The 26,720-nt window shown below is 42.8% G+C and overlaps 1 protein-coding gene across 2 annotated transcripts; it reads right to left on the bottom strand.

Moving 5' to 3' along the window:
• Positions 1 to 3,002: 3,002 nt before the first annotated feature.
• LOC140741318 (transcription factor Sp6-like) lies at positions 3,003 to 24,404 on the bottom strand. 2 transcript variants are annotated; one of them, XM_073071396.1, is made up of 2 exons: positions 24,156 to 24,404; positions 3,003 to 14,167 (listed from the first exon to the last, which is right to left on the bottom strand). In XM_073071396.1, exon 2 carries the CDS (start codon positions 14,131 to 14,133, stop codon positions 12,994 to 12,996), a length of 1,140 nt encoding a protein of 379 aa, XP_072927497.1. In that variant the 5' UTR covers positions 14,134 to 14,167; positions 24,156 to 24,404; the 3' UTR covers positions 3,003 to 12,993. The 2 variants fall into 2 exon arrangements, with proteins under 2 accessions (XP_072927497.1, XP_072927498.1); XM_073071397.1 differs by lacking the exon at positions 24,156 to 24,404 and adding an exon at positions 23,279 to 23,379.
• Between the last annotated feature and the right edge of the window lie 2,316 nt (positions 24,405 to 26,720).

The following is a 26,720-nucleotide window of genomic DNA, read 5'->3' as shown; positions in this document are numbered from 1 at the left end:
AGATCACACTTGGAGTGTTCTGTGCAGTTCTGTCATCCCATTATAGGGAGGATGAGGAGACTGTGGAAAGGGTGCACAAGAGGGTGCAGGATGCTGCCTGGATTAGAGGTTATGAGCTATAAGAAAAGATTGGACCAATTTGGGTTGTCCTCCCTAGAATGCCAGAGGCTGACGGGAAGACATGATGGAGGTTTTTAAATTATTTGAGGCGTTAGACAATCCAGGTCTTTTCCCCAGGGTAGAAATGTCAAATACCAGAGAGCATGGTTGGGGTGGGGAGAACTTTAAAGGCGATATCAGGGGCAGGTTTTTTAGACAGAGAGTTGTAGGTACCTGGAATGGAACATAGAACATTACAGCGCAGTAGAGGGCTTTTGGCCCACAATGTTGTGCAAACCCTTTTAACCTACTCTAAGATCAATCTAACCCTTCCCTCCTACATAAAACCCTCCATTTTCCTGTCATCCATGCACCATTTCCTGTTTTGGACAGCTTCACTACCAGCCCTTTACTAGGGATAGTAGTGGAAGCTGGCAGTTTGGTGCAGTTTAAGAGATGTTTAGGTAGAATATGAAGGAAATGGAGGGATATGGATATACACAGCAAGAGAGCTATTAGTATAAATTGGAATCAGAATTGGTACATCATTGTGGGCTGAATGGCCTGTCCTCATAATTTGTAGTATCATCTATATCACCCCCCCCCATTCCCTTCCTATTCATATGCCTATCTAAAAGGCCTCTATGTTTAATGCTGAGGCTTTATAAGGCACTGGTCAGACCACACGTGGAGTATTGTGAGCCGTTTTGGGCCCCTTATTTAAGAAATGATGTGCTGGGACTGGAGAGGGTCCAGAGGAGGTTCACAAGAATGATTCTGGGAATGAAAGGGTTAACATGTGAGGAGTGTTTGGTGGCCCTGGAGTTTAGTAGAATGAGGGGGGGTTCTCACTGAAACCTATTAAATATTGAAAGGCCTAGACGAAGTGGATGTGGAGAGGATGCTTCCTATGGTATAGAAGTCTAGGACCAGAGGGCACAGCCTGAGAATAACAGGGCATCCCTTTAGAACAGAGATGAGGAGGAATTTCTTTAGCCAGAGGGTGGTGAATTCCTGGAATTCATTGCCACAGATGGCTGAGGAGGTCAATGCATTGGGTATATTTAAAGTGGAGGTTCATAGGTTCTTGATTAGTAAGGGCATCAAAGGTTACAGGGGGAAGGCAGGAGAAGGGGATTAAGAGGGATGATAAATCAGCCATGATGGAATGGTGAAGCAGACTCAATGGGCTGAATGGCCTAATTCTGCTCCTAGGTCTTGTGGTCTTAAGAGTCATATGGTTTGAAACTGCCTACTGCTCATGCCCATTTTGGTTGGTTATCCTATTCAAGTGAGTGAGCAGCACTGGATATGACAACCATGGCTTGTAAGTAAGGTAGATAGATATTTATGAAATGTATTTAGGCCCTTAGCTCTATACATGTAGGTTTCACCCTGGACCAGCTGCTGGGTCCACTGCTGGAGCAGGAGCCAAAGGTCCAGTATCTGACCAACAGTTCACCCCTGACATCTGCATTGAAACGTGCAGGCGCAGAACTCATCGTCAAGATGACCTGCACACAACAGTGGCTGATTAAACACACCATTAATTCAACCGACCTGAAATTGTGGGCAAAGCTGTGAAATATTGTCATTGCTGTTACTAAAATTGCACAGAACCATTGAACCCAACAGGTATAAAAAGGTCCATCCTTATACAAACATCAGCTCTTTTGTTACAACGCTGCAATGTTTAGTATTGTTGCTAAGAGACTTCCTGCAAATTATAATTCAGTTGGTGACCTTCGTCTCAATGGATCTTACAGCTGCAGTGTTATAATGAAAATATATTATATTATATAAAATATATTATGCTGCACAAAATCCGAAGACAGATCTAGCTATTCCCTCGTTGAGCAGCGAACCTTCCTTTCACCCAGTTTTAGCTTCAAACACCCCCCAGGTCAAGCATCCTTCCTCCCCACTGTCATTCTCAACAGTGTTTAACTCATTCCAATTTGGAGATTTTGTGAACAAGGTTAATATCTGGTGTGTAATTTTGTATTGCAACACATCACAATAAAACTGCTCTTTTTCATTGTGAAATTGGCTTCTTAGAATCAGCAGAGAGAACAGAATCAGAATCAGGTTTATTATCACCAGCATGTGACGTCAAATTTGTTAATTTAGCAGTAGCAGTTCAAAGCAATACATAATCTAGCAGAGAGAAAAAAATAAATAAAACAAACTATAATAATAATAATAAATAAGTAAATCAATTATGGTATACTGTGCATATATTGAATAGATTTTTAAAAACTTGCAAAAAACAGAAATACTGTATATTTTAAAAAGTGAAGTAGTGTCCAAAGATTAAATGTCCATTTAGGAATCGGATGGCAGAGGGAAGAAAGCTGTTCCTGAATCGCTGAGTGTGTGCCTTCAGGCTTCTGTACCTCCTACCTGATGGTAACAGTGAGAAAAGGGCATGCCCTGGGTGCTGGAGGTCCTTAATAATGGAAGCTGCCTTTCTGAGACACCACTCCTTGAAGATGTCCTGGGTACTTTGTAGGCTAGTACCCAAGATGGAGCTGACTAGATTTACAACCCTCTGCAGCTTCTTTCTGTCCTGTACAGTAGCCCCTCCATACCAGACAGTGATGCAGCCTGTCAGAATGCTTCCCATGGTACATCTATTTGTTGGCATGCCAAATCTCTTCAAGATCATTCATTATTTTAGTCAGGGGTGATTTTGAATCCAAGTTCTAATGGATTTAGGGAATGTGCAATAACACCAGTGGGAATGCTAACATTGAATAATGAAAGTCTCATCGCTCAGCATTGTTTTCTCTCCCCACTTTGTGGAATGTATGCCACATTATAAAATCTGTCCTCCTGAGAAATCACACCAGAGGCCAACGAAACATTTGAAAACAAAACTTTATTTCTTTTTATAAGGACAATGTTAATTAAATAAAAGGCACAGCATTACTATCCTATTGTGTATGTATTTCACAGCATAAACTCGTGGAGAGCAGAAATTTTTCTTGAGAGATGGTTCATTAGGGGAGGACTTCGATTCAGTTCCCAATATTTGTTGCATTGCGGCCAGTGGACCTGAATATCAGGTGCCGTGCATAAAGGAAGATTGGGTCCATACCATCTGTGTAAAGTCGCCTCCCAAGCTGAATTTCTGCCCTCCAGATTCTGTAAGGACATATGGTCATAGGAGTTCAATGGAATGTTTTACTTTAACAAACGTTTCAGTATTTGAACTACAGAGCAGAATTCTAGTATATCACACTCTTTAGACAAGTTTTTTACAACCATAAAACATAGGAGCAGAACCAGGCCATTCTGCCCATCTAGTCTGCTCCGCCGTTTCATCATGGTTGATTTATTACCCCTCTCATCCCCATTTTCCTGCCTTCTCCCCGGAACCTTTGATGCATGACTGATCAAGAACCTATCAACCTAGAGATGAGTTTTGGGGGATGAGTATATGATGCAATACAAGTACAGTAATGTCAAAACATGGAATTTCATTTCTGAATGTTTGAGCACCATTGGAACTGTGTAAGATCTGCTTTGTTCCACCATTATTACATTGAGCAACATTTATGATATGGATAATTATATTCAGCAACAAGAGTTGGTTTGAGGGGATCGAGTTACCTAATATTGCACTGATCAACCAGGTTTTGAGAGGAACCACAAACAGGACAGAGGAAAAAAGGGCCGCCCTGACATTGTTGGGTGATGGGAGGGGTTGGGGTAGAGAATAGAGTGAAGACTCACGCAAAGTTTAAGCATATCTTCAGCCAGAAGACTGAATGGACTAGTCCCATGCGTAACGTTCTACCATGCTCCAAATTTGGTTGAACTGAAACAAATTTATTCTATCTCATGAACATTTAACACAGCTCCTGGGTTGTGATGTGTAAGAAAGGGTTTATGGTTACATGTAAGCATATAAAGTGGGAACACACTGGAACTCCAGCACTTCCATTCAGAGAAAGGTGGGCAAATGTTTCCTATCTGGCTGAGAGTGAAGATTTCAATGTTAACCTTTGCTTCCCTTTATGGAAACCAATGAAGCTGTTGGTAATTCAGATTTTTTTGGAATTTCTCATTTTATTATTTTGTTTTTCTTTAACATCTTACAGTAGAGTATAATAGTGCACTCTTGGCCTCAGAATCTAACTCATTATGACTTTGCACCTTATTGTTCACTTACACTGCACTTTCTCTTCCACTGTAACACTTTATACTGCATTCTATTATTGTTTTTCCCTGAACTACCTCAATGCACTGTTATAATAAAATGATCTATATGGATGGCATGCAAAAACATGTTTTTCACTGTAGCTCAATACACAAGACAACAATAAACCCATTTAATTTACCAATTAAGAGTATAGTAGGTTGGCAGGAAATCCCTATCTATCATTGGTGTGGTAGTATATTTGCCACCAGTGGCGATCAGGGAAGGTTCATAAATGCAATGCCCATTTCACAGGAAAGATTATTTTTAAAACATTAGCAAACACTTCAGAAGACAGGAGCATCTGATAGTCTGGATCTTCAGAGCTATGGGTATGACTAAGGAGGTGAAGGTTTAAGTTTAGGGTGCTGGAACAAGAAAAACAAGAACAGCGTCTTCATCAAGAGGTCCTTTAAGGGGCCAATGTCTAAAGCTGTGAGGTGTCTACTAGAGGAAGAAGTGGCTTAGCTTTTCTCTATAGGATTGCTGATTAATATTGTTTATTTGCTATTGCAGTTGCAACTAGTAGCTCACCACCAGATTACCTTGTAGTTGGCAACAACCAATATCCCACAGCAAACACCAGCAGGAGTGTTTTCAATCGCTCTCAAGTGAAGGAATCCGAAAATGACAAAACAAGTTTAAAAGTTGATTTATTCTAAACATTTACATTAAAAAAGATAAGTATCCATTTTAATGTAAATATACCTTTTATTAAACATTTCAGTGTCTATCCCAGTGGTCCAATAACTTCAAATGGATATTGATTGACTTCCTGGCACCAATCCAATACCATGTGCGATGGTTCACATTTTCTGGAGGACAAGTTTTGTCATTTCATTCCCATGCATCCACTTTCCATGGGAAGCAAACTATTAAAATTACATTAATGTCCACAGAATAAAACAGAAGAATAGACATCTGAAAATGCATGTAAGAAGGTACAGTATTTTAAAAAAAACATGACAAAACTACTCACAACCATAACCTACCAGAAGTAGTGATTTCTTTAACCAAAAAATTATTTAAGTTTGATTTTTTTCAAAGTCTCCCTTGTTCTATGCCACATCACTCTGGTGTGTCGAAAGGCAACAAGCAAACCCATTCTCATCTATTAATGCTTTGACACATTTTCACACTGTATACATGATGCTGACTCTAAAAAGCTATTGGGACTACTGCGGTATATTTTGCAACTTGCACCCTAGGAGATCGTAGACACTCTATCTTACAACTAAATTCATTAGTGTTTTATTTATTGCCGTCAAACTCTTGCCTGGATAATGAGAAGTGAATCAATTTTCTTTGATATATAGATATAAAAATACCAAGGGTGTGAAGTAAACTCTTCTTTGGAAATATTCAAGATGTTTGATCAATCTCTTTGCTGTACTTCCAGGCTGAGCACCAATTCTTCGGAATGTTGTATTGGTTATGACATGAAAATCTCCTCCATTCAAAGCCCACATAAAGCTCATTAAGAGGGCTAGAGCATTTGACAAAGATAGTTGCACTTTGATAATGCCTGAATAAAACAACACATCTTGTAATGCTCAAGGTGGTGAATTGTTCTGAAGCGCAGACATTATTAAAATTTAAGAAAACAAAGAAATGTACATTTGTTAATTTACAAAGAAGATGCTGCAATAGGTATGGTATGTTTCTGTGAACAATGTCTTTTTAGGTCACAAAAGCAGGTTGCAGCACAGGTATGACAACTCCTCCAATGCAGCATGTCCCAGTCTCTTATGCAGTTTGTCGCAGAGATCATGATTTGTAAAATCAACCTACTTTTGTAAATAAATCCTTTTGTCATAATCACACTTGATCTCCAATCTGTGCGAAACAGTGTTTCTTTGTTCAATTTGGCATTTTAAGGTTTGAGAGAAAACATCCCTAACCCCAAAGACTCGAAGGAGGAAACATCCTTCATGAAATGAAAGTAATTGGCCAACTCTTTTCCTAACAGGGGACATTAAAGTAATTAAGAGAGTAGATTCTCAGCAAGTCAGGCAGCATCTATGGAGGAAAATAAACAGTTGACATTTCGGGCCGAGATCCTTCATTAAGACTCATCAGTCCTAATGAAGGGTCTCGGCTCAAAACATCAACTGTTGATATTCCTCTCCATTGATGCTACCTGACCTACTGATATCCTCCAGTATTTTGTGTGTTTTGCTCAGGATTTCCAGCATCTGCAGAATCTTTTGTGTCTCAGGGAGCAGATTTTTCAGAAGGATCCCAGCATAGAAATTTATTAGGAGAAAGTTTAGGTCCTGCAATAATTTTCATTGCGGCAAAGAAGCGTAAGGAGATTTAACACTGTATTCTTTTTCTTTACAAATACAATTCTTTTCCTTGGAGTCGATAAGAAGAGTAATCGGAGGTCATTAATGGATAGGCACTGAGTTAAAGCAGGCAATACGTGAATGAGAAGCAGAAAGGACTGCAGATTCTGAAACCTGGATCAACAAGTGAATGAGAGAGCTTGATATCAGGTTCTTTCTACATCAGGTTGTTTGGTCATGTAATAGATTGTCTCAGGGAATGGTTGGGACAGACTATAATGTCTCAGGGCAAAATTAGAATATGGTTGAAATTAGGAAAGACACCACATGACTATGAAGAGACATGGTTATATTATGTGTCGAGGTATTAAGGTATTATTCAATTGGAGTCTGTCATGGGAAAAGATGACCAGGTGGATGGAGGAAAAGATTCAAGAATGTACTCAAAGCCTTCTTGAAGAATTGCATCATTTCCATCGATTCTTGGGAATCTCTGGTCCATAGCTGCTCAAGGTGGAGAAGGAGCATTGTAAACACAAGAGATTCTGCAGATGCTGGAAATCTTGAGCAACACGCGCAAGATGCTGGGGGAACTCAACAGTTCAGGCAGCATCTATGGAGGGGAACAAACAGTTGGCATTTCAGGCTGAGGCCCTTCACACAGACCTAATGAAGTGTCTTGGCATGAAACATCAACTGTATATTCCCCTCCATAGATGCTGAAGGAGCATTGTAATGTTACTGAAATCTGAGGCAAGACACACAAAATGCTGGAGGAACTCAGTAGGTTAGGCAGCATCTATGGAAAAGAGTAAACAGTCGACGTTTTGGGCTGAGACCTTTCTTCAGGAATGAGAAGGATACTAGAATAAAAGCAGGGTGAAGGGGAAGGAAGCTAGCTGGAAGGTGATAGGTGAAAGCTGGTGGGTGGGAAAGGTCAAGGGCTAGTGAAGAAAGAATCTGATAGGAGAAGAGAGTGGACAATAGGAGAAAGGGAACGAGGAGGGGATGCAGGGTAAGTAATAGGCAGGTGAGAAGAAGTGAAAGGTCAGAGTGGGGAATAGAGGAAGGGAGAGAGAAATGTGTTCACCCGAAGAATAAATCAATACTCATGCCATCAGGTCGGAGGGTACCCAGATGGAATATAAGGTGTTGCACCCTGAGGGTAGCCTCTTCTTGGCACAGGAGGAGGTCATGGATCGACAGGTTGGAATGAGAATGGGAATTGGAATTAAAATGTTTGGCCACCGGGTATTCCCACTTATGGTAGATGGTGTGGAGGTGCTCAATACATTATGATCAGAAGACCACCTTGTATGCTATCCACCCACCTTCCCCTATCACCTTCCACCTGCCCCATGCCAGCATTGGCTTCATTACCACGTCTGGGATCTACAGAACTGGAACACAAGCCCACAAATGATGGAAAGTTAATGATGAAAGTAAATGAAAGGCAAGGAGACAGTATAAGAGAATCTACAGTGAACAGGAAGTGAGAAAAGAGGCAGTATCAGTCAGGGACAACTTACTCATGGGTGAGGGAGCGTGGCTGAAGTCCAAAGGAAGGGTGTGCTGCTGGAGTTTCAGCAAAGAAACATGTAGCTGGATAAATTACATTTTTAAATGAGAAGTATTTGAACAACAAGCTATACTGAAAGTAGAAAAATCATCTGGTCTAGATGGGATGCATCCAAGGTTGCTGAGAGAAGGAAATGACAAAATAATGAAGCTACCAGCCACGATGTTCCAAATATATGTAGGTGTGGATCTAGTACCTGACGACTGGGTAATTATTGAAAACCTGATGGAAGGGGATTCTTAGCAACTATCGTCCAGTCAGTTTAACCTATGATGGGAAAACTTTTAGCAGCGATAATCAGGGACAGAATTAGCAGTTACTTGGAATGGGGAAAACCCATAAGACTGTATGACCCAGGAGCAGAATGAAGCCATTCAGCCCATCAAGTTTGCTCCACCATTTCATCATGGCTAATTTATTATTCCTCTCAACCCCATTCACCTACCTTCTCCCCGTAACCTTTGACACCCTGATTAATCAAGAATCTATCAACCTCCACTTTAAATATACCCAGTCACTTGCCCTGCACAGCAGTCTGTGTAAAAGAATTCCATACATTCACCACCTGTTGGCGAAAGAAATTTTCCCTCATCTCTGTTCTAAATGTACATCCCTCAATTCTGAGGCTGTGCTCTCTGGTCCTAGACACACCCTCTCCGCATTCACTCTATCCAGACCTTTCAATATCCAATAGGTTTCAATGAGATACCCCCTCACTCTTCTAAGCTCCAACAAGTACAGGCCAGAGCCATCAAACACTCCTCAAATGTTAACCCTTTCATTCGTGGGATAATTCTTGTGAACCTCCTCTGGACTCTGTCCAATACCAGCACATCCTTTCTTAGATATGGGGCCTGCTCACAATAGTTCGAACAGCCTGAAAAATGCCTTGCTTTTGTATTCTAGTCCACTTGAAATGAATGCTAACATTGCATTTGCCTTCCTTACCACTGACTCAACCTACAAGTTAGCCTTTAGGGAATCCTGTGTGACACTCCCAAGTCCATCGGCATCTCTGATTTTTTTGAATTTTTCTCCCCATTTAGAAAATAGTCTATGCCTTTATTCCTTCTGCCAAAGTGCATGACCATACACTTCCCTACGTTCCCTATGTTCCATCAGCTACTTCTTTGCCCAATCGCCCAGTCTTTCTAATTCCTTCTGCAGACACCCTGCTTCCTCAGCACTACCTGCTTCTCTGTCTATGTTCATATCATCTCCAATTCCATCCATCCTTCATCCAAATTATTGACATACAACGTGAAAAGAAGTCATCCAACATTGACCCCTGAGGTACATCACTAGTCCCCGGCAGCCAACCAGAAAAGGCCTCCTTTATTCCCACTCTTTGTCTCCTGCCAGTCAGCCAATCTTCCATTCTGGTACCTTTCCCATAATATCATAGACTCTTATTTTGTTAAGCAGCCTCATGTGTGGCACAATGTCAAAGGCTTTGTGAAAATCCAAGTCCACAACATCCACTAATTCTCCTTTATCTATCCTGCCTGTTATTTCCTCAAAGAATTCCAACAGATTTGTCAAGCAACCTTTGGAAAACCATGCTGACTTTGGCCTATTTTATCATGAGCCTCTAAGTACTCAGAAGCCTCATCCTTAATAATAGATTCTATTGTCTTTCCAACCACTGAAGTCAGGCTAACAGGCCTATAATTTCATTTCTTCTGCCTCCCTCCCTTCTTAAAGAGTGGAGAGACATTTGCAATTTTCCACTCTTCCAGAACCATTCCAGAATCTAGTGATTCTTGAAAGATCATTAGTAATCCACCATCTCTTCAGCCACCTCTTTCAGAACCCTGGGGTGTAGTCCATCTGGTTCAGGTGACTTATCTACCTTCAGACATTTCAGTTTCCCAAGAACCTTCTCCATTGTAATAGCAACGACTGTCACTTCGGTCTCCTGACACCCTTGCATATCTGGCATTTTGCTGGCATCTTTCATAGTGAAGACCAACGCAAAACACTCATTAATTTCCTCCACCAATTTTTGTTCCACATTACTACCTCTTCAGCATCAATTTCCAGTGGTCTGATATCCACTCTTGTCTCTCTTTTACTCCCAATGTATCTGAAAAATCTTATTGTCTTTTCTTTTATATTATTGGCTAGTGTACCTTCATATTTAATCTTTTTTCTCTTCATGGCTTTTTTAGGTGCCTTCTGTTGGTTTTTAAAAGCTTCCCAATCCTCTATCCTCCTGTTAATCTCTGCTATATTATATGCCCTCTCTTTGGCTTTTATGCTGTCATTGACTTCCCTTGTAAGCCACAGTTGCCTCATCCCCCCTTTAGAATACTTCTTCATCTTTGCGTTGCATCTTTCCAGTGCCTTCCAAATTTCCTCCAGAAACTCCAGCCATTGCTGTTCTGCCATCATCCCTTCTAGTGTCCCCTTCCAATCAACTTTTGCCAGCTCCTCTCATGCCTCTGTAATTCCCTTTACTTCACTGTAATACTGCTACATTCAATTTTAGCTTCTCCTTCTCAAACTGCAGGGTGAATTCTTTCATATTATGATCACTGCCTCTTAAGTGTACCTTTACTTTAAGCTTCCTAATTAAATCTGGGTCATTACATAATAGCCAGTCCAGAATTACTTTCCCCCTCATGTTCTCAACCAAACAAGCTGCTCTAAAATGCCATCTCGCGGGCATTCTACAAATCCCCTGTCTTGGGATCGAGCACCAACCAGGTTTTCCCAATGTACCTGTATATTGAAAATGCCCATGATTATCGCAACACTGCTCTTTTTATGTCTTTTCATGTGAGACAGTATAGATTTATTAAAGGCAAATTATGTTGCAATAACTGATGAGATTACAGTTTCAGTAAGGGAACTGGAGCTGATGCAGTGTATATGGAGATTCAGAGGACAATTTATGAAGTTCAAGGTAATCTCAGCTAAAGTGCATGGAATAATGAGCAATAAGAAGGAGATGAAGATTAGCTTTATTTGCCACATTGTACGTCAAAACATACAGTGCAACGTGTTGTTCTGCATCAATGACCAATGCAGTCCGAGGCTTGTGCTCGGAGCAACCTGCAAGTATTGTCACGCTTCTGCCGCCAACATAGTTTGCCCACAACTCAGTAAGCCTAACCTGTGTGCTTTTGGAATATGGGAGGAAACTGAAGCACTCGCAGGAAACCCACACAGTCACGTGGAGAACGTACAAACTCCTTACAGACAGCAGCAGGAATTAAACCCCGATCGGTGTTTGCAGGCACTGTAAAGCAATTGCGCTAACCGCTAAGCTACCATGCTGAGAGAAAGTCATCTAAGTTACAGGTAAAGGAGAGTAGTAGTGGATGATTGATTGTTCTATTGATAAGAGAAGTTTACAGTGGAGCATCCCAGGGACTGATACCAGGAATGTTGAATATTTTAATACATATTACACTCGGAGGTATAGGGCGCAATTTCCAAATTTTGTAGATGACACAAAAGTTAGAAATATGGTGAAATGCCAGGGCAGCAGCGGACTTGGCTGGCAGAATGGGCACGAGGAATTTAACACAGAAAAATGTGGCATTATATCTTGGTAGGAAGAGGAGAGAGAACATTAAATGAGAGTGCACAGTTCTAGAAGGAACAGAGTGACCTGGTGGTACATGGATAGGTTGAGCACAATCGAGACAAAATCCTAACAGTGACATGCAGAAACAAGAGCAAACCAGCCATGATGAGACTTTGTAAAATGCACACTGATATTCCCCTATCTGGAATATTGTATCCAGATCTAGGCACTACACTTAAGGAAATGAGTAAAAGCCATAGGGATGGTGCAGAAGAGATTTGCTTATTTAGAGATACAGCACAATAACATGGTCCAATGAGTCTGCACTGCCCAATTACACCATGTGGCCAATTAACCTACTAACCCGTACAACTCCGGGATGTTGGAGGACACTGAAGCACCCCGATGAAACTCTTGTCGACGTGGGGAGGACGTACAAACTCCTTACAGACAGCAGCACGAATTGAACCTGAGTTGCTGGCACTGTAAAGTGTTACACTAACTGTTAAGCTACCATTCCACCCCAGGTACTAGCATGGTTCTTGAAATGTGAATGGTCTGGATAAGTTGTTCATCTTTGAACATGAGAGAATCTGACCGAGGTACCTATATAACAAAGGTCCTAGTCAGAGCACTCCCATTGACAGAATTATTAAGAAGCATAGTCCTAATGAAGGGTCTCAGCTCAAACCATTGACTCTTTGTTCCCTTCCCTAGATGCTGCCCGGCCTGCTGAGCTCCTTCAGTGTTTTGTGTGTGTTGCTCTGGATTTCCAGCATCTGCAGAATATCTTGTGTTAATGGTGTGCAATACAGTAAAGGTACCTTGTGATCCATGTGTCAGAATCAGAATCTTGTGTGTTTATAGCCTGAAGGTGACTGGTAAGAAAACGAAAGCAACATGAGAAAATATTTTTTGGACAAGGAGAGGTAAAATATGAAGGGCACTGTGATAGCAGATTCAATTACGGACGGTAATAAGTACTTGAAAGGAGAAGTAAATGGCATGAAGGGGAGGGGGGCAGTGGGGTGGGCAGCAGGACCAGCTGGGCTGCATAGCCTCCTTCCATGTCATAACTTCTCATTTTTGTAAATAAAATAAAACAGATTTCCACCATGCCTTTTAGTGCCGCTTTAATAATGCAAAGATTATTGGAGAAGGGTAACATTTTCTGGGAATGTTGAACTTCCTTCAGAGTCTATACCATAACATACAGCGCTTAGCAAGTGCAACTATTTCACAAACTAACAATACCTAAATTTGACAATGAAGACATGTTTGCAAGGTCTCAGTTTTGCTGTACATCAGTAACTGGGAGTCCATCGCTGACCCCCTTCCCCTCACAGTCTCTCTGCAGGCTTCCCGGAGACTGGGGAGGCCCAGGCAGTGAGATACACTTGCTGCCCTCTCTGCCACTCTCTTTGGTGCCCGCCTGGCTGGCCTCGCCATGTGTCTTCATGTGCTTGGTTAGGTGGTCGGTCCTCATGAAGACCCTGTTGCAGATGGGGCAGAGGAATCTCTTGGAGCCCGTGTGGGTCTGCAGGTGACGCTGGAGCTCGTCAGAGCGGGTGAAGCGTTTGCCACAGAAGAGCCAGTTGCAGACGAAAGGCCGGTCTCCGCTGTGCCACCTTAGGTGAGCCTTGAGGTGAGAGGTCTTTACGTATGCCTTCCCACAGCCGGGGATGTGGCAATTATGCAGCATTTTCTTCTTGTTGCTTCCCTCCACCGATGCCCCTTGTCTCTCAGCCTCGAGGCAATTGGGACAACGGCAGTTCCCCTGCGCCGAGCTTCGAGACAATGACCGTCGGGTGCCCTTTGGTCGAGAGGCTCCATCCAGCGTCTGGTTCAAGACCAGGGGCTCCTGGACAGGCTCAGTTTGCTTATATCCGTCCTGGTTGATCATAACCTGGTTGGACTGCAAGAGGTGAGTTGGGGGGCCGCAGATCTGGTGCTCAGACCCATAGTTGCCCAGAGGTGGCTGAAACCCAGCTGGATGAGTCGAGTTCTGTAGACCTGCTGTCGCATTTTGCAGGTCCATCCAACTCGAGCCAGCGTGTAGGTCCCACCAGGTGGCCGAGAGACCCCCGTCTTCAGAGGGACCCCCTTGATGAGAGGGTCTAAACCAGGAGTCATGATAGTGAGCCATGTCAACACGTGGGTGCAAGGGGTTTGAAAAGTATTCAACCGTTGACTGGAGGTTGGGCTTAAACTGACCACAATCCTGAGTCTTTAAGCTTGGGCTGTTGAGTAAGGCATACTTGTTATTCAAGGAAAAATTGGGACCTGTGTTTGAGGGGCTGAAGGCACTGCTTCCGGACGTGGCGATGCCTAGATTCTTGGGAAGGGCTGCCGATTTCCACGAGTTGAAGCCGGAGGTTAGAGGCGAGGCCGGTTGTTCCCCGATGCTACTCCATGTGGCCGTTTGCATTGCCAAGACGATCTCCACCTGGAGCCGAGGCCGACTGCAAAAGATAGGAGATGTTAGCGGGGGATAAAGGATGATTCTTTCTGAGCCAGCGAGGGGGGGGGGGGGGAAATCAAGTCAAGCTTGTCATTAGATTTGTCAAATTTATAATAGCGCGCCATTTAATCAATGCATTTGCAAGCTTGCCACAGGAAGAACGTGGCTGTTTCACAACCCTTTGCAGCTGTGTGCCTTCGACAAGATAACTAACATACATCAATACCGAACTGCAAGAAGCATTCATATTTAACAGAGAAGGTCATGAAGGGCATAGAAACAGACCCCTTAGCCCGCTGAGTCAAAGCCAAATAGTCAAAGTCAAGTTTGCTGTCATATGCACAGGTGCGATGAAAACAGCAGCACATGAACGTAGAATCAAATACACAAGAAAAATATAAATTAACATAAAGTTTACAAAATCATACAAGAAAGAATGGAAAATCAAACAATTTCAAAGTATACAATTTCATACAAGGAAGAATGGAATTGAAACAAAAAAAGGAAATTTAGTCCATTGTACTGCAAACTGGCCCAAGTGGTCTTAATGTTGAGGTAGTGATTAGGGTTTTGCTGGTGAGTTCAGGAACAGAATGTTGAATGGATGTAGGTGCTCTTGAATCTGATGGTGTGGGAGTTAGGTTTCTGAACCTTTGGCCTGATGGTGATTGCAAGAAGATGGCATGGACTGGATGGTGGGGTCTTTAATGACAGGCATTGCCTTCTTAAGGCATCAACTCATGTAGATACTTTCAATGGTGGGAGGGATGTGCCCATGTTGCATTGGGCTGAGTCCACGACTCTCTGCAGCTTCTTGTGGACCTGCATATTTGAATTGGTGTACCAGACCATGATGCAACCAGTCAGCATAGCCTTCATCTCTCACCCTCTGTAATCCTACAATGATCCCACAACATTTGCCCCACATCATCAACTCTGCACCATCCAGAGACAGAGAAGCAGTTTCAGCGACAGGTTGCTATCGATGCAATGCTCCTCAGACAGGATGAAGAGGTCAATACTCCCCAATGCCATTAGGCTTTACAATTCAACCGCCAGGAGTAAGATATGATAAAGTGCTGGGGTTGATTGTATTTAATGTATTTAAGTAAACTACTTAAGAACTTTTTAAAAGCTATTATTAATGCTTTTTGAGAGAGTGATTTAGATGCATATCATATTTTTACTGAGTTAAAATATGTATTGTATGTAATTAGTTTTGCTACAACAAGTGTATGGGACATTGGAAAAAATGTTGAATTTCCCCATGGGGATGAATAAAGTATCTATCTATCTATCTATCTACACTCGGAGCAATTAGACTATCAGTCAATATTTCTTAGGAATGTGAGAAGAAACTGGAAAACCCAGATGAAAATAATCATTGCTAAGAATCCAGCCTGTGTAAGGTCAAAGTTATATTTGATGTTTTCACTAAATGTCAGAGTTTTTGACAAAACAGTATATATTTCCATTCCTAAATGCTTTTGAAGTGGGTCACTGGGCCACTTCACAAGGGATTTGAATATTAACGACTTAGCAATGGGCCAAAAGTCACTATTAGACAGGATAAGGATGATAATTGGTGCATCTTTTTGCATTGCTGCTGTTATTGGTTTATTATTGTCACATGCACCATGCATAGTGAGGTTTTGTTTGCATGCCATCCAGACAGATCATACCATACATACGTAAGTACATTGAGATAATTAAAGGCAGACTGCAGAATATAGAATATAGTGGAGACACAAGAGTCTGCAGGTCCTGGACCTCTGGACCAACACACAAACCAGCAGGACAAACACAATGGTTCAGGCAGCATCTGTGAATGGAAATAGACTTGAAGAATGGCAGGTAGACAGTATAACAAAGGATAGAAGATCAACTTTATTTAAGCTACCAAATGTTGAAAGGACTAGATAGCGTGGATGGGGAGAGGATGCTTCCTATGGTGGTGGTATCCAGAACTAGAGGGGCACAGCCTCAAAATTGAGGGGCAACTTTTTAGAGCAGAGGTAAGAAGGATTTCTTTTATTGCATTGCAATTTCATGGTTACTATTGTTAGTGCCTGCTTTTTAATTCAAATATATTTCCCATTGCTCTGTTGGCATTTGAACTTGTCATCCTGGGATTATCAGTCCAAACATTTGGATTGTTGGCTCAGTTGGATAACCATTGCAGATCCATATCAATGGCTGCCTGATCCTACCAATTAAAGTCACCCGATTCAATATAGGATTTGAAGGAATCTTAGGTTTCCCAGTAAAGTATTTAGGAGTTGTATTAAATCAAGGTTATTTTGTTTTTAAGTCAGTGCTCAAATTTGAGCTTCTCTTTGCAGTTTTACAGCGACCAATTGCCCTACCAACCAGTACGTCTTTGGGATGTGGGAGGGGAACTGGAGGACCTAAGGAAACTGCCATGGTGCGAACGTGCAACGTGCAGACTCCACAAAGACCATTACACCTAAACTTAGCTCATTGTTCACTCATCCACCCCACTGATTGACTGTACCAAGGGTGTCCACTCATTATCAAAAAGGAATGAACTATTGAAACTGGAGAAATTTGGCAAATAGGAGGGAAACAATTGCTAGTAGTCGTACACAAATAAAAACACAATATGTTGGAAACAGTTGGCAGGTCAGAGGTCATGCAGCATCTGCGGAAAGAGGAACAGACTTATCTCAGATTTGCATCATTTACAAATTTATTTGCTAGTAATTGTACAGCCTATTTCAAAATGGATCAGTAAACAATTCACCCCATGGATTTCAACTGAGTCTGTTTTCTAGCCCGCAAATCAGGAGCTAAATTTTGTAGAGTATTCCAGACTCTTGAATGTTTTTCTGAGAGCCTGAAATCCTGATGTTTGAGTCCTGATGAAAGCTCTCCACCTGAAATGTCAGCTCTTTATTCCTCTCCATAAATGCTGTCTGACCTGCTGAGTTCCTCCAGCACTTTGTGTGTGTTACTCTGGATTTCCAGCATCTGCAGAATCTCTTTTGTTTGCCTAGTTCTCCATAAGTATTTGGTTGATCTTAAAGATTTAAAGATTCACTTTATTTGTTTGAATAACACATACAAAATGCTGGAGGAACGCAGCAGGCCAGTCAGCATTTATGAAGAGGAATAAACAGTCGATGTTTGGGGCTGAGACCCAGCATTGGGACTCACTCTGAAACATTCCTCTCCACGGATGCTGTCTGACCTGCTGAGTTCCAACAGCATTTTCTATGTTACTCTGGATTTCCAGCATCTGCAGAATCTCTTGTGTTTATTATATATTTTGCTATTTCCTGGAGTTTAGTATTTCTTGGAGTGGATCATTCTTATACTTCCTTGCAGCATAAAGGGAGGGCATTTCAATGCATTAAACTATGTCAACTCAGAGAACAGCCCCATTCCTCACTGAGCGATCCTTCCCCCCATTTCTCCACTTAAATTTTGCATTACAGCGGCCAATTGTCCAACCTGCACATCTTGGGTTGTGGAAAACTAAGCACCTGGGGAAATTGCAGACAACACAGGGGCTCTTATTAGTTTTTGGGAGAATGATTAGTCGATTGCCTTTGATAACAGAGTTCCCAAAGTTTTAATTCTTGCTCATCACGTCAGCAAAATAACTTTTAGTTCAAGTTGCTTCGTCAGACGTATGAGTCAAAGTTCAACGTTCAAAGTAAATTTATTATTAAAGTACCTAAATGTCACCATATACTACCCTGAGATTCATTTTCTTGTGACCATTCACAGTAAAACAAAGAAATAGAATAGAATCAATGAAAACTTACACACAACGATCGACAAACAGCAGAGAAGACAATCTGTGCAAACACACAAATAGAACTGAGGACACGAGTTGTAGAATCCTTAAAAGTATGTCCATAGATTGTGGAATCAGCTAGGTGTTGAGGTGAGTGAAGTCATCCACGCTGGTGGAGCCTGATGGTTGAGGGGTAATGACTGTTCCTGAACCTGCAGGTGTGGAACCTCAGGCTCCTGTACCTCCTCCTTCCTGATGGCAGCAGCAAGAGAGAGCATGCCCTGGATGATGGCGGATGCTGCTTTCTAGTGGCAGCGCTTCTTGTACATTTCTTCAACTATGAGTCGTCAAAATATTACCAGATCTCCAGCGTCTAATCTCTCCTGAACTGTTTCCTTCGTCTTTGTCAAGACTTCTAAGCCGTCGGGTCACCCGCCTTTTGCACCTACCCCAGCTTATCCCCACCAGATCTCCCGTTCATCGCGTCCCACCGTCATCAGATCTCGCTGCACCAGTTCCCACCGCAGACCAATCATTCCTACATACTAGAAAAAGTTCATTACCCTTTGCAACCTCTTCAAGGTCTGCAACCCGAACTCCACAGAACTGCTAGAACATCAATCTGCCTGACGCCCAGCTTTGGCGAAAGTCTGCGGGCAGCTGTTACAGGAAGGATAAATATTCGTGTACCATTTGTAGTCGCTCAAGCGGTCCAAACTCTTCATGAAATGAATGAAAGAAAACAGTTCCGTTGCCCAATCCTTTTTTCCGGAGGAACTGGGAAGAATATTAGGCGGCAGGGTGGCGTAGCGATAAGAGCCACTTCCTCTCCAGCGCCGGAGTTCAATCCTGACCTCGGGTGCTCTCTGCGCACGTTTACTTCTGCATTCTCCCCGTGACCGTGTAGGTCTCCCCCTTCCCTCCCCGGTGTTCCCGTTTCCTCCCAAACCTCAAAGATGCGCAGTCTTTTGATGGGTTGGTTGGTCATTGCACCTTGCCGCTAGTGTATAGGCAGCAGTAACACACACAAAATGCTGGAGGGACAGTCCTGCCGAAGGGTTTCGGCCCGAAACGTCGACTGTACTCTGCCTGGCTTGCTGAATTAATCCAGCATTTTGTGTGCGTGGCTCGGATTTCCAGCGTCTTCAGATTTTCCCTTGTTTGAGGCAGTGGTAACATCTGGGGAGAGTTTTATAGGAATGTTGCGCGAATAAAAAGAAATTAGAATGGTGTCCGGTGGTTGATAATTTATTTACGGATACATCACGTGTTCGGCGTGGACTCCATGTACTGAAGGGACTGTGACTCTCGGAACAGCATAGAACCAGACCATTCGGCTCCCGATGTTGCGCCGAATTAGCATATTACTCCCATTCTCGGCACATTCATGAGCCGATAGAAGAGTCTCTTAAACGACTCTATCGTCCACTACCTCCGGAGGCACCCGGCACTCTGTTAAAAAATTGCCCCACACACATCCTTTGAACTTACCCCCTCTCACATTAAATATATTTTATTAGACATTAGAGCCTGGGGAAGAGATGCCGTCTATCATAATTTTATAAACTTCTCTTCAGCCTCCGCCGCTACAAAGAAAACGTCCCAAGCCAGCCCACCAACTCCGTATTTGCACATGCCGTCTAATGCAAGCATTCATCCTGGTAACCCTCTTCTGCATGCTTTCCAAAACCTCCACATCCTTCGTATAATCACAGAAAACCTACAGGCCCTTCGGCCCACAATGCTGTGCCGGACATGTACTTACTTTAGAAATTACCTAGGGTTATCCATAGCTTTCTATTTTTCGAAGCTCCATGTACCTGTCCAGGAGCATCTTAAAAGACCCTATTGTACCCGCCTCCACCACCGTCGCTGGCAGCCCATTCCACGCACTCACCAATCTCTGTGTAAAAAACTTACCCCTGACATCTCCTCTGTACCTGCTTCCAAGCACCTTAAAACTGTGCCCTCCCGTGTTAGCCATTTCAGCCCTGGGGAAAATGTGGGGACCAGAACTGAATGCAATAGTCCGGATGCGGAATAACGCTAGATTTATAAAGCTGCAATATACTGTAGTTCTTTTACAGCTTTTCCACAGATCTCAGCGCGCCCAACGACAATATATGTAAACTGCGCTTACGGTATCGGAAGAAATTCACATTATCTATCCTCCAGCTCACGTTACTGATGTTTTTTTTAGCTGTTTCTTATTGATGTATAATTTGGTCAAAGCTGTTTATTAGTGATATGGCATTTTGATGGACGTGGGAATCAACTAACGTGTTTAAACACCGTGTGTGACAATGAAGGCTGTAATACGGAGGTTTTATAAGGCATTGGTAAGACAGCATTTGGAGTATTGTGAGCAATTTTGGTCCCTTTATCGAAGAAAAGATGTGCTGGTATTGGAGAGGGTCCACAGGAGGTTCACGATAATGATCCCAGGAATTAAAGAGTTTACGTGTAAGGAGCGTTTGATGGCTCTGGGTCCATACTCGCTGGAGTTTAGAAGAATGGGGTGGGAGGGGGTGTACTGAACCTATCGAATATTGAGAGGCCTAGAAAGAGTGGATGTAGAGAGGCTGTTTCCTATAGTGGGGGGAGTCTAGGGCTAGAGGACACAGCCTCAGAATAGAAGGATGCCCCTTTAGAACAGGGATGAGGAGGAACTTCTTTAGCCAGAGGGTGGTGAATCTGTGGATTCATTCCCACAGATGCCACAGTTAGACCAAGTCATTGTGTATATTTAAAGCAAGGTTGACAGGTCCCTGATCCGTAAGGGTGTCATATGTTACGGGGGATGGGGTCGAGAGGGATAATAAATCAATCATGATGAAATGATGGAGCAGACTCTATTGGGCCGAATGGTCTAATTCAGCTCCTTTCTTTTATGGTCGTATGGTCTGAGGCTGACATTAATTTTACCAAGGCCGGCGTCTTAAAATTCAAAGAACGGTTTGGTTGCTAGCGGTCACCATGCGTTACAGGCAACAATAAAGAAAACTACTTCAAATTGTCAACTTGTCCCCAATATTATCAATGTACTTTTGACACTTAAGTAGTACTAACATTGTTATTTTATCGTCGGGAAAATATACAATGCTGGGATGTTTCAATATTACATGCTGGCATTTTGAACAATTTAAGTTCGTTTTTTGTCTCTTGAAAATCTATAAATATTGTTACTAGCCCTTCAAAATCTTTAATCCTGAGGCCGGTATTATACTTAGGAAGCTTTTTGCGCATTTTCCCCATATAGGAATCTTTAAAAAAAATCTTTTTATTGATTTTAAACAAACATAAATGAAACATGAATACAGAGAGTTTGAAAGTACATAATTAATAGGTTATATATAGGAATATATATAGGTTATATATAGGAATCTAGTTGCAGATTTTTGCATTTATTTTACTTTAAACGCGACTAGAAAGAGAAAAGAAATTGTTGAAAATGAAACATTCGATTAAAGAGAAATGATTATGATTAACGTTCTCAAACTCTTGAGACGCGTTTGGACGAGTGAAGCGGACATTGATTGTGGGTTGTTTGCTTCAGAAATAGAATTTAATCTTAGCGCAAAAAATACTAGACTTTGCGTCTGGTCGTAGGTATTAATTTATGGCCACAGACTTTACAAACTGCGCTGAACCTGTTTGTTTTTCAGCTTCCCGAGACACTCTGAGCTTTCGCTGTGAATGACAACCCCGAAAGAGGGTTCATTCAAAAACGAATGAATTTGATTTCCAAATTCTTCGCCACACTCTCGAAGTTAGAATTCGGATCATTCCGGGAGAAGGCCACCATTCATTTCACGAGGGTCGAAGAGATTAGAGCCCTGCCGATTGGCCAACCGTGACAGGATTTTAACAAGTCCTCGCCCGCAGCGTTAACAAACTCAACAATATACATTTCAAAATTCGTCCAAGGTACATTTTCTCTGTTAATCGTTTTGAGGAACAATTTCAAATTATCAACCAATCATAGAGTTATATAGAGTCACAGAACACTGCAGCAAATAACAGGCCCTTCGGCCCATCTACTCCGTGCCTAGTCTCATCGACCTGCACCCGGACCAAAGCCCTACTGCACCACCCTGCATCGTTTTATTCTTTTTCTAATCCCGTAATATACTAAAGAAAGTGAATATAATGTACATAGTGGCTGGTACTAACAAACCATGAGATTTACAGACTCGTGGGCTGTAAAACCCCAACTAAGCATCGCCTAATTGTTATTTCCTGTTAATCTCGTTTCAGGATCGTGGGTGTCCATAGCCCTATAGAAACCCGTATAACAAAAAAAAATCACAAAATGAATTTTCCTTTTTCGCTAATTTCAATACGGGGTTTCATTCTGGCTCAGGACGCCACCCTATCTGGAAACCGGAGTTATTTTCTTATCATGGGTACCCGTGACGGAAAACGGGTACTCATGCCGCTTGTGATTTTTCCCCCTCTCGCATGTGTTTTAGTTCGCGGAGACAAGTACTTTGAGATTCTTACTTTCAGAATTGGGTTTAATATCAGTGGCATATGTCGTGAAATTTGTTGTTTTGCGGCAGCGGTACATTGCAATATATGATAATAAAAGCTATAAATCACAATAAGAAATATATTTAAAATACATTAAACAAGTGCAAAAAGAGAGCAAAATATTGAGGAAGTACTCATGGGTTGGTTCATTGTCCGTTCAGAAATCTGATGGCGGAGAAGAAGCTGTTCCTAAAGCGTTGAGTGCGTGTGAAGGCTTTGCAAGTGTTCGCAAGAGCTATAAGAATATAAAAGTAATCCAAACTGCTGGAAGATCTCAGCTGATCAAAAGACATCTGTGAAGGGAAATATGCATGTCAAGCTGAAAGGACTGGACTTCAAATGTCGATTGTCCATTTCCTTCCAGATTTCAGCAGCTGCGGTCGTGTTTCCAACAATAAAAATGTTCAGATTATTGAATTACTAGATAATATTTGCATGTCAATAAATTAGCGTATCATAACGATAAAGGAAATACTTGGTTGATTCACACACACAGACACTCTTGATTCTGTATTAGAAAGACAAGAGATTCTACAGATGCCGGAAACCCAGAGTAACACACTCAAAATGCTGGAGGGACTCAGCAGGTCAGGCAGCATCTATGAAAAGGAATGATGAGGGGTCTCGACCCGAAACGTCGATTGTTTATTCATTTCCATAGATGCTGCCTGACCTGCTGAGTTCCTCCAGCATTTTGTGTCCGATTCTTATTAGCATCCGTTTGCTGCGCGCCACAAAGTCAAGTTAGTCCCGGCTACATAATGAGCTGGCTGATAGCACTACATTTCAAAACGTTCATATAAAACCTGAAACCACCTGTTGAAGCTCTCACTCGTGATTTGTCCACCATTTCCCGTTTTAGGTTTAATTGTTTACGACATTGCATCAGCAGCTTAACTCGGTTTATAAAATCACATAGATATGGTGAATATTTGCGGCCTTTCTCCCGGGGTAGGGGAGTCCAAAACTAGAAAGCCTAGATTTAAAGTGACAGGGGAGAGAAGTTAAAAGGGACCCGAGGGGCAACTCTTCCTATCAGTGGTTGGTAGGTGTCTGCCGGAGGAAGCCAGATAGGAACGGTTTGGAGGGACATAGGGCAAACTCAAGCAATGGGACTAGCTCGGGTAGACGTGGATGAGTTAAACCGCAGAGGCATGTTTCCATGCTGAATGTGACTCTCAACTTTCAAAGCCTTGCTTCTGTGACTGGTCAGCGCATTGGATTGTTCCCGAGGTAATGGTGGACTACAGAAACGCGAAGCTCTCTTTTTATTTAGTTAAAATTGTGTATAGAGATAAGGCGGAAACCTCCACTAACTCACAGACTTTATCAGCGAGTCCCGATGAAGGGTTTCGGCCCGAAAAGTCGACTGTTTGTTACTCCTCTCCATAGATGCTGCCTGACCTGCTGAGATACTCCAGCATTTTGTGTGCATTTCCCTGCACTGACTGCGGCGCTATTGGAACGCGAGGGCTTGGGTGTTAAAAACACTTCTCTCTTCAAACCTTCGCCTGCCGGTCCCACCGACCAGAGGACCGGCCTGCCTGCAAGGAATCCGGGAGGGGATGTATCAGCTAGCGCTACTGTATCCCAACGCCCTCCCATGAGCGAGGGAAGAGGTGCAGAAATCACTATGTTCTCGCGGACGGAGTCCCAGTCCCCGCCGAGAACACTGGACAAAGTGATCACCTACCTGCACTGTCGCCGGCGAAGTAAATTTCCGATTTCCTTCTCTCCGTGAACGCACGGTGATGTACACCAGCCGCGCGGAGTGTTCGGCTGACCAGAGCAAACCCTTCTCCTGAGGCTCAGGGGTTTTTTCGAGACGTCGAATTTCCGCAAGGGGTTAGGTCATGGATCGTATTTACCCTGGGGCCGGGCAAGCAACGGGTTACCTGGACGCTTGCACTTGGACGCAAGCGATTCCGAACTGCTCCTTCTTCTTCTGCGCTGGCTGGGTTGGACGAGTTGCTCTTTTTTACTGCGGATCGGGCGCTGGCCCCTCCCAACCAATGACTCGACACCAAAGTGCAACCTCGGGAAAAAAAAAACAACCGCAGCCAAACAAGATCTCCAACCGACACCCCTGAAGCTTCTATCAGCCGGGAGGTGGAGGTGTGTTTAACATTCATTTTAATATTCATAATATAACCATACAACCGCGAAAGCCAGCCTCTTAACAGAACATTTTATTAATCCAGTCCAGATGAAAGCACTAGTTAACGATCTTGATCTCCTAATCTACCTGACCATTGTCTACCTGCACAGCACTTTCTCTGTACCTGTTGTGCTATAGTCGTTTTCTCTCTTTACTGTCTCGATGCACTTTTGATCTATCCAGACTGCATGCAACCAAAAGATTTTCACTGTATTTTGGTACAAATGACGGTAATAAACCCAATATTACCCGAAATATAGACTGTTCATTCCCCCTCCCCAGATGCGGCCCGACCGGTTGATTTCCTCCGGCAGATTGTTACTGGTGTCTGTATCAAACCATCAATACACCTTGTGTTCTGTACACTACATCTTTTTAACAATCTTATACACTTGCTAACGGAATTGATGTCCGTTAGCTTCTGCTACGAGTTAAGATTGTTTCACAAATAACGTCAGCAGATGTTGTCCAAAATTATTTACTAACTATGAAGAACCTTGCATCAATTTGGGAGACCACCCTATAGGAGTCACAAGTATCGCGCTCTCTGTATAGTGATTCATCTTTGACATCGGGTTCATTCCACACACCACCAAACTAGATCGAGGATTCGTGAACTATGGCGGAACTTTGAGTGTGCGTGGACCAATTTACGCCGTCTTCCGAGACGCTCGCAACACATTGGAGATGGGACTGAGTCGGGTGGTTACGAGAAGAAATTCAGACCACAAACGAAATTTCGTTAATTTTGGGGGTTGGGGAGAATTGGCTTCACAACTGAATTGTAGTTTAAGGTAATTCATTCGATTTCTGAACATATTAGGTGTTTTCTGAAATATTCTGGATATTCTAAAATATCCACAACTTGAAATCGTACTTCAGGTAAACTTTTAAATTCTCGCAATCGAAATAGCTCGCAGTCTTTTACTGGGAGTGAACTGAAACTGACCCGATCCTCCTTAACCCGACGTGTTGGCTCTTGTATCCTTTGAACTTGCCACATCGCGCAAAGGAATGATGGATTCGCGGTCAACGGTGTACAAAGTGCATCCAAGTACCCTCGGCACCATTCATCTAAGTCAATTACCTATTGGAGATTGCTACTTCTGATCCATTTATAATAAAGAGGTGTTTATGTCCCCGTTGTATAGTGCTAAGTACCCACGTACAAGTTGTAACTCCGCCATGGACGGTCCCAATCCTGGCTGCAAAAGGAGGAGGGTTGGACATGGGACTAGTAACCTCTTCCCTTAAAAACCCAGAGCTACAGAAACGCCAACAGAAGCTCCAAACATCGGAGAGGAAGGATCTTTGAATATGGGCTAAATTTGGAGACAACTTGAAAGATTGGCCCAGGAAAGAGGACTCTGGCCGTCTGGCGGGCTGATGTCGGCGGGCTAAGCCCCAGTAGGCGTGATGGGCTTGAGAAGAAGAAAACGTACAAGGTGTATTCATTCATCGCTCTGAGTGTTGAGACCACTTGTAACAATTTGCAGACAAAAACAAGGAAAGGGGTAGGCGGGACATTGGATAGCCGATCCAAAATTGGCCAAAACGTTTGTCATTAATTGACCGACGGATAGGATAATGGGAGCTTTGGACACATTGACTGAAATAGTAGTTGAGAGAGAAAACCTCATGGGGTTTACGGTAAAATCCACGGGCGGCACATTAGTATAGTGACCCCGGTTCAGTCCTGGTTACGGTGCTGTCCGTGTGGAGTTTGCGCATTTTCCCTGTGACTGCGTGGATTCCTCCCACACCCCGGCTCTTAGGTTAATTGTCCGCTGTAAAAGGTCCTTAGTGTGTATAAGAGAGGTAAAATCTGACGAACGTGGGGAGAATAAAATGGGATTATCGTAAATTGGTGTTGTTGTCGGCATGAACGTGATGGGCCGAAGGATCCACTTCTGTGCTGTATCACTCTAAAACTGCTTGGGCGACCACTTGACTTTGCAGGTTTCCAGTCTGAAAGCTGGCAACTGCGATTAGTTGCAATAGGTATTTTTCTTTTGGCGACATGGTTACGAGGGGCCAAAATGTCTCTTCCGCTGCAATGATATATGTTTTAAATGACTGGCGGGCGGGAAATTCAGGGAA

Source organism: Hemitrygon akajei, chromosome 18, assembly GCF_048418815.1.
Source record: "Hemitrygon akajei chromosome 18, sHemAka1.3, whole genome shotgun sequence".
Taxonomy (NCBI): domain Eukaryota; kingdom Metazoa; phylum Chordata; class Chondrichthyes; order Myliobatiformes; family Dasyatidae; genus Hemitrygon; species Hemitrygon akajei.
The sequence above is the reverse complement of the archived record's forward strand: the minus strand, read 5'-3'. Positions and strand labels throughout refer to the sequence as shown.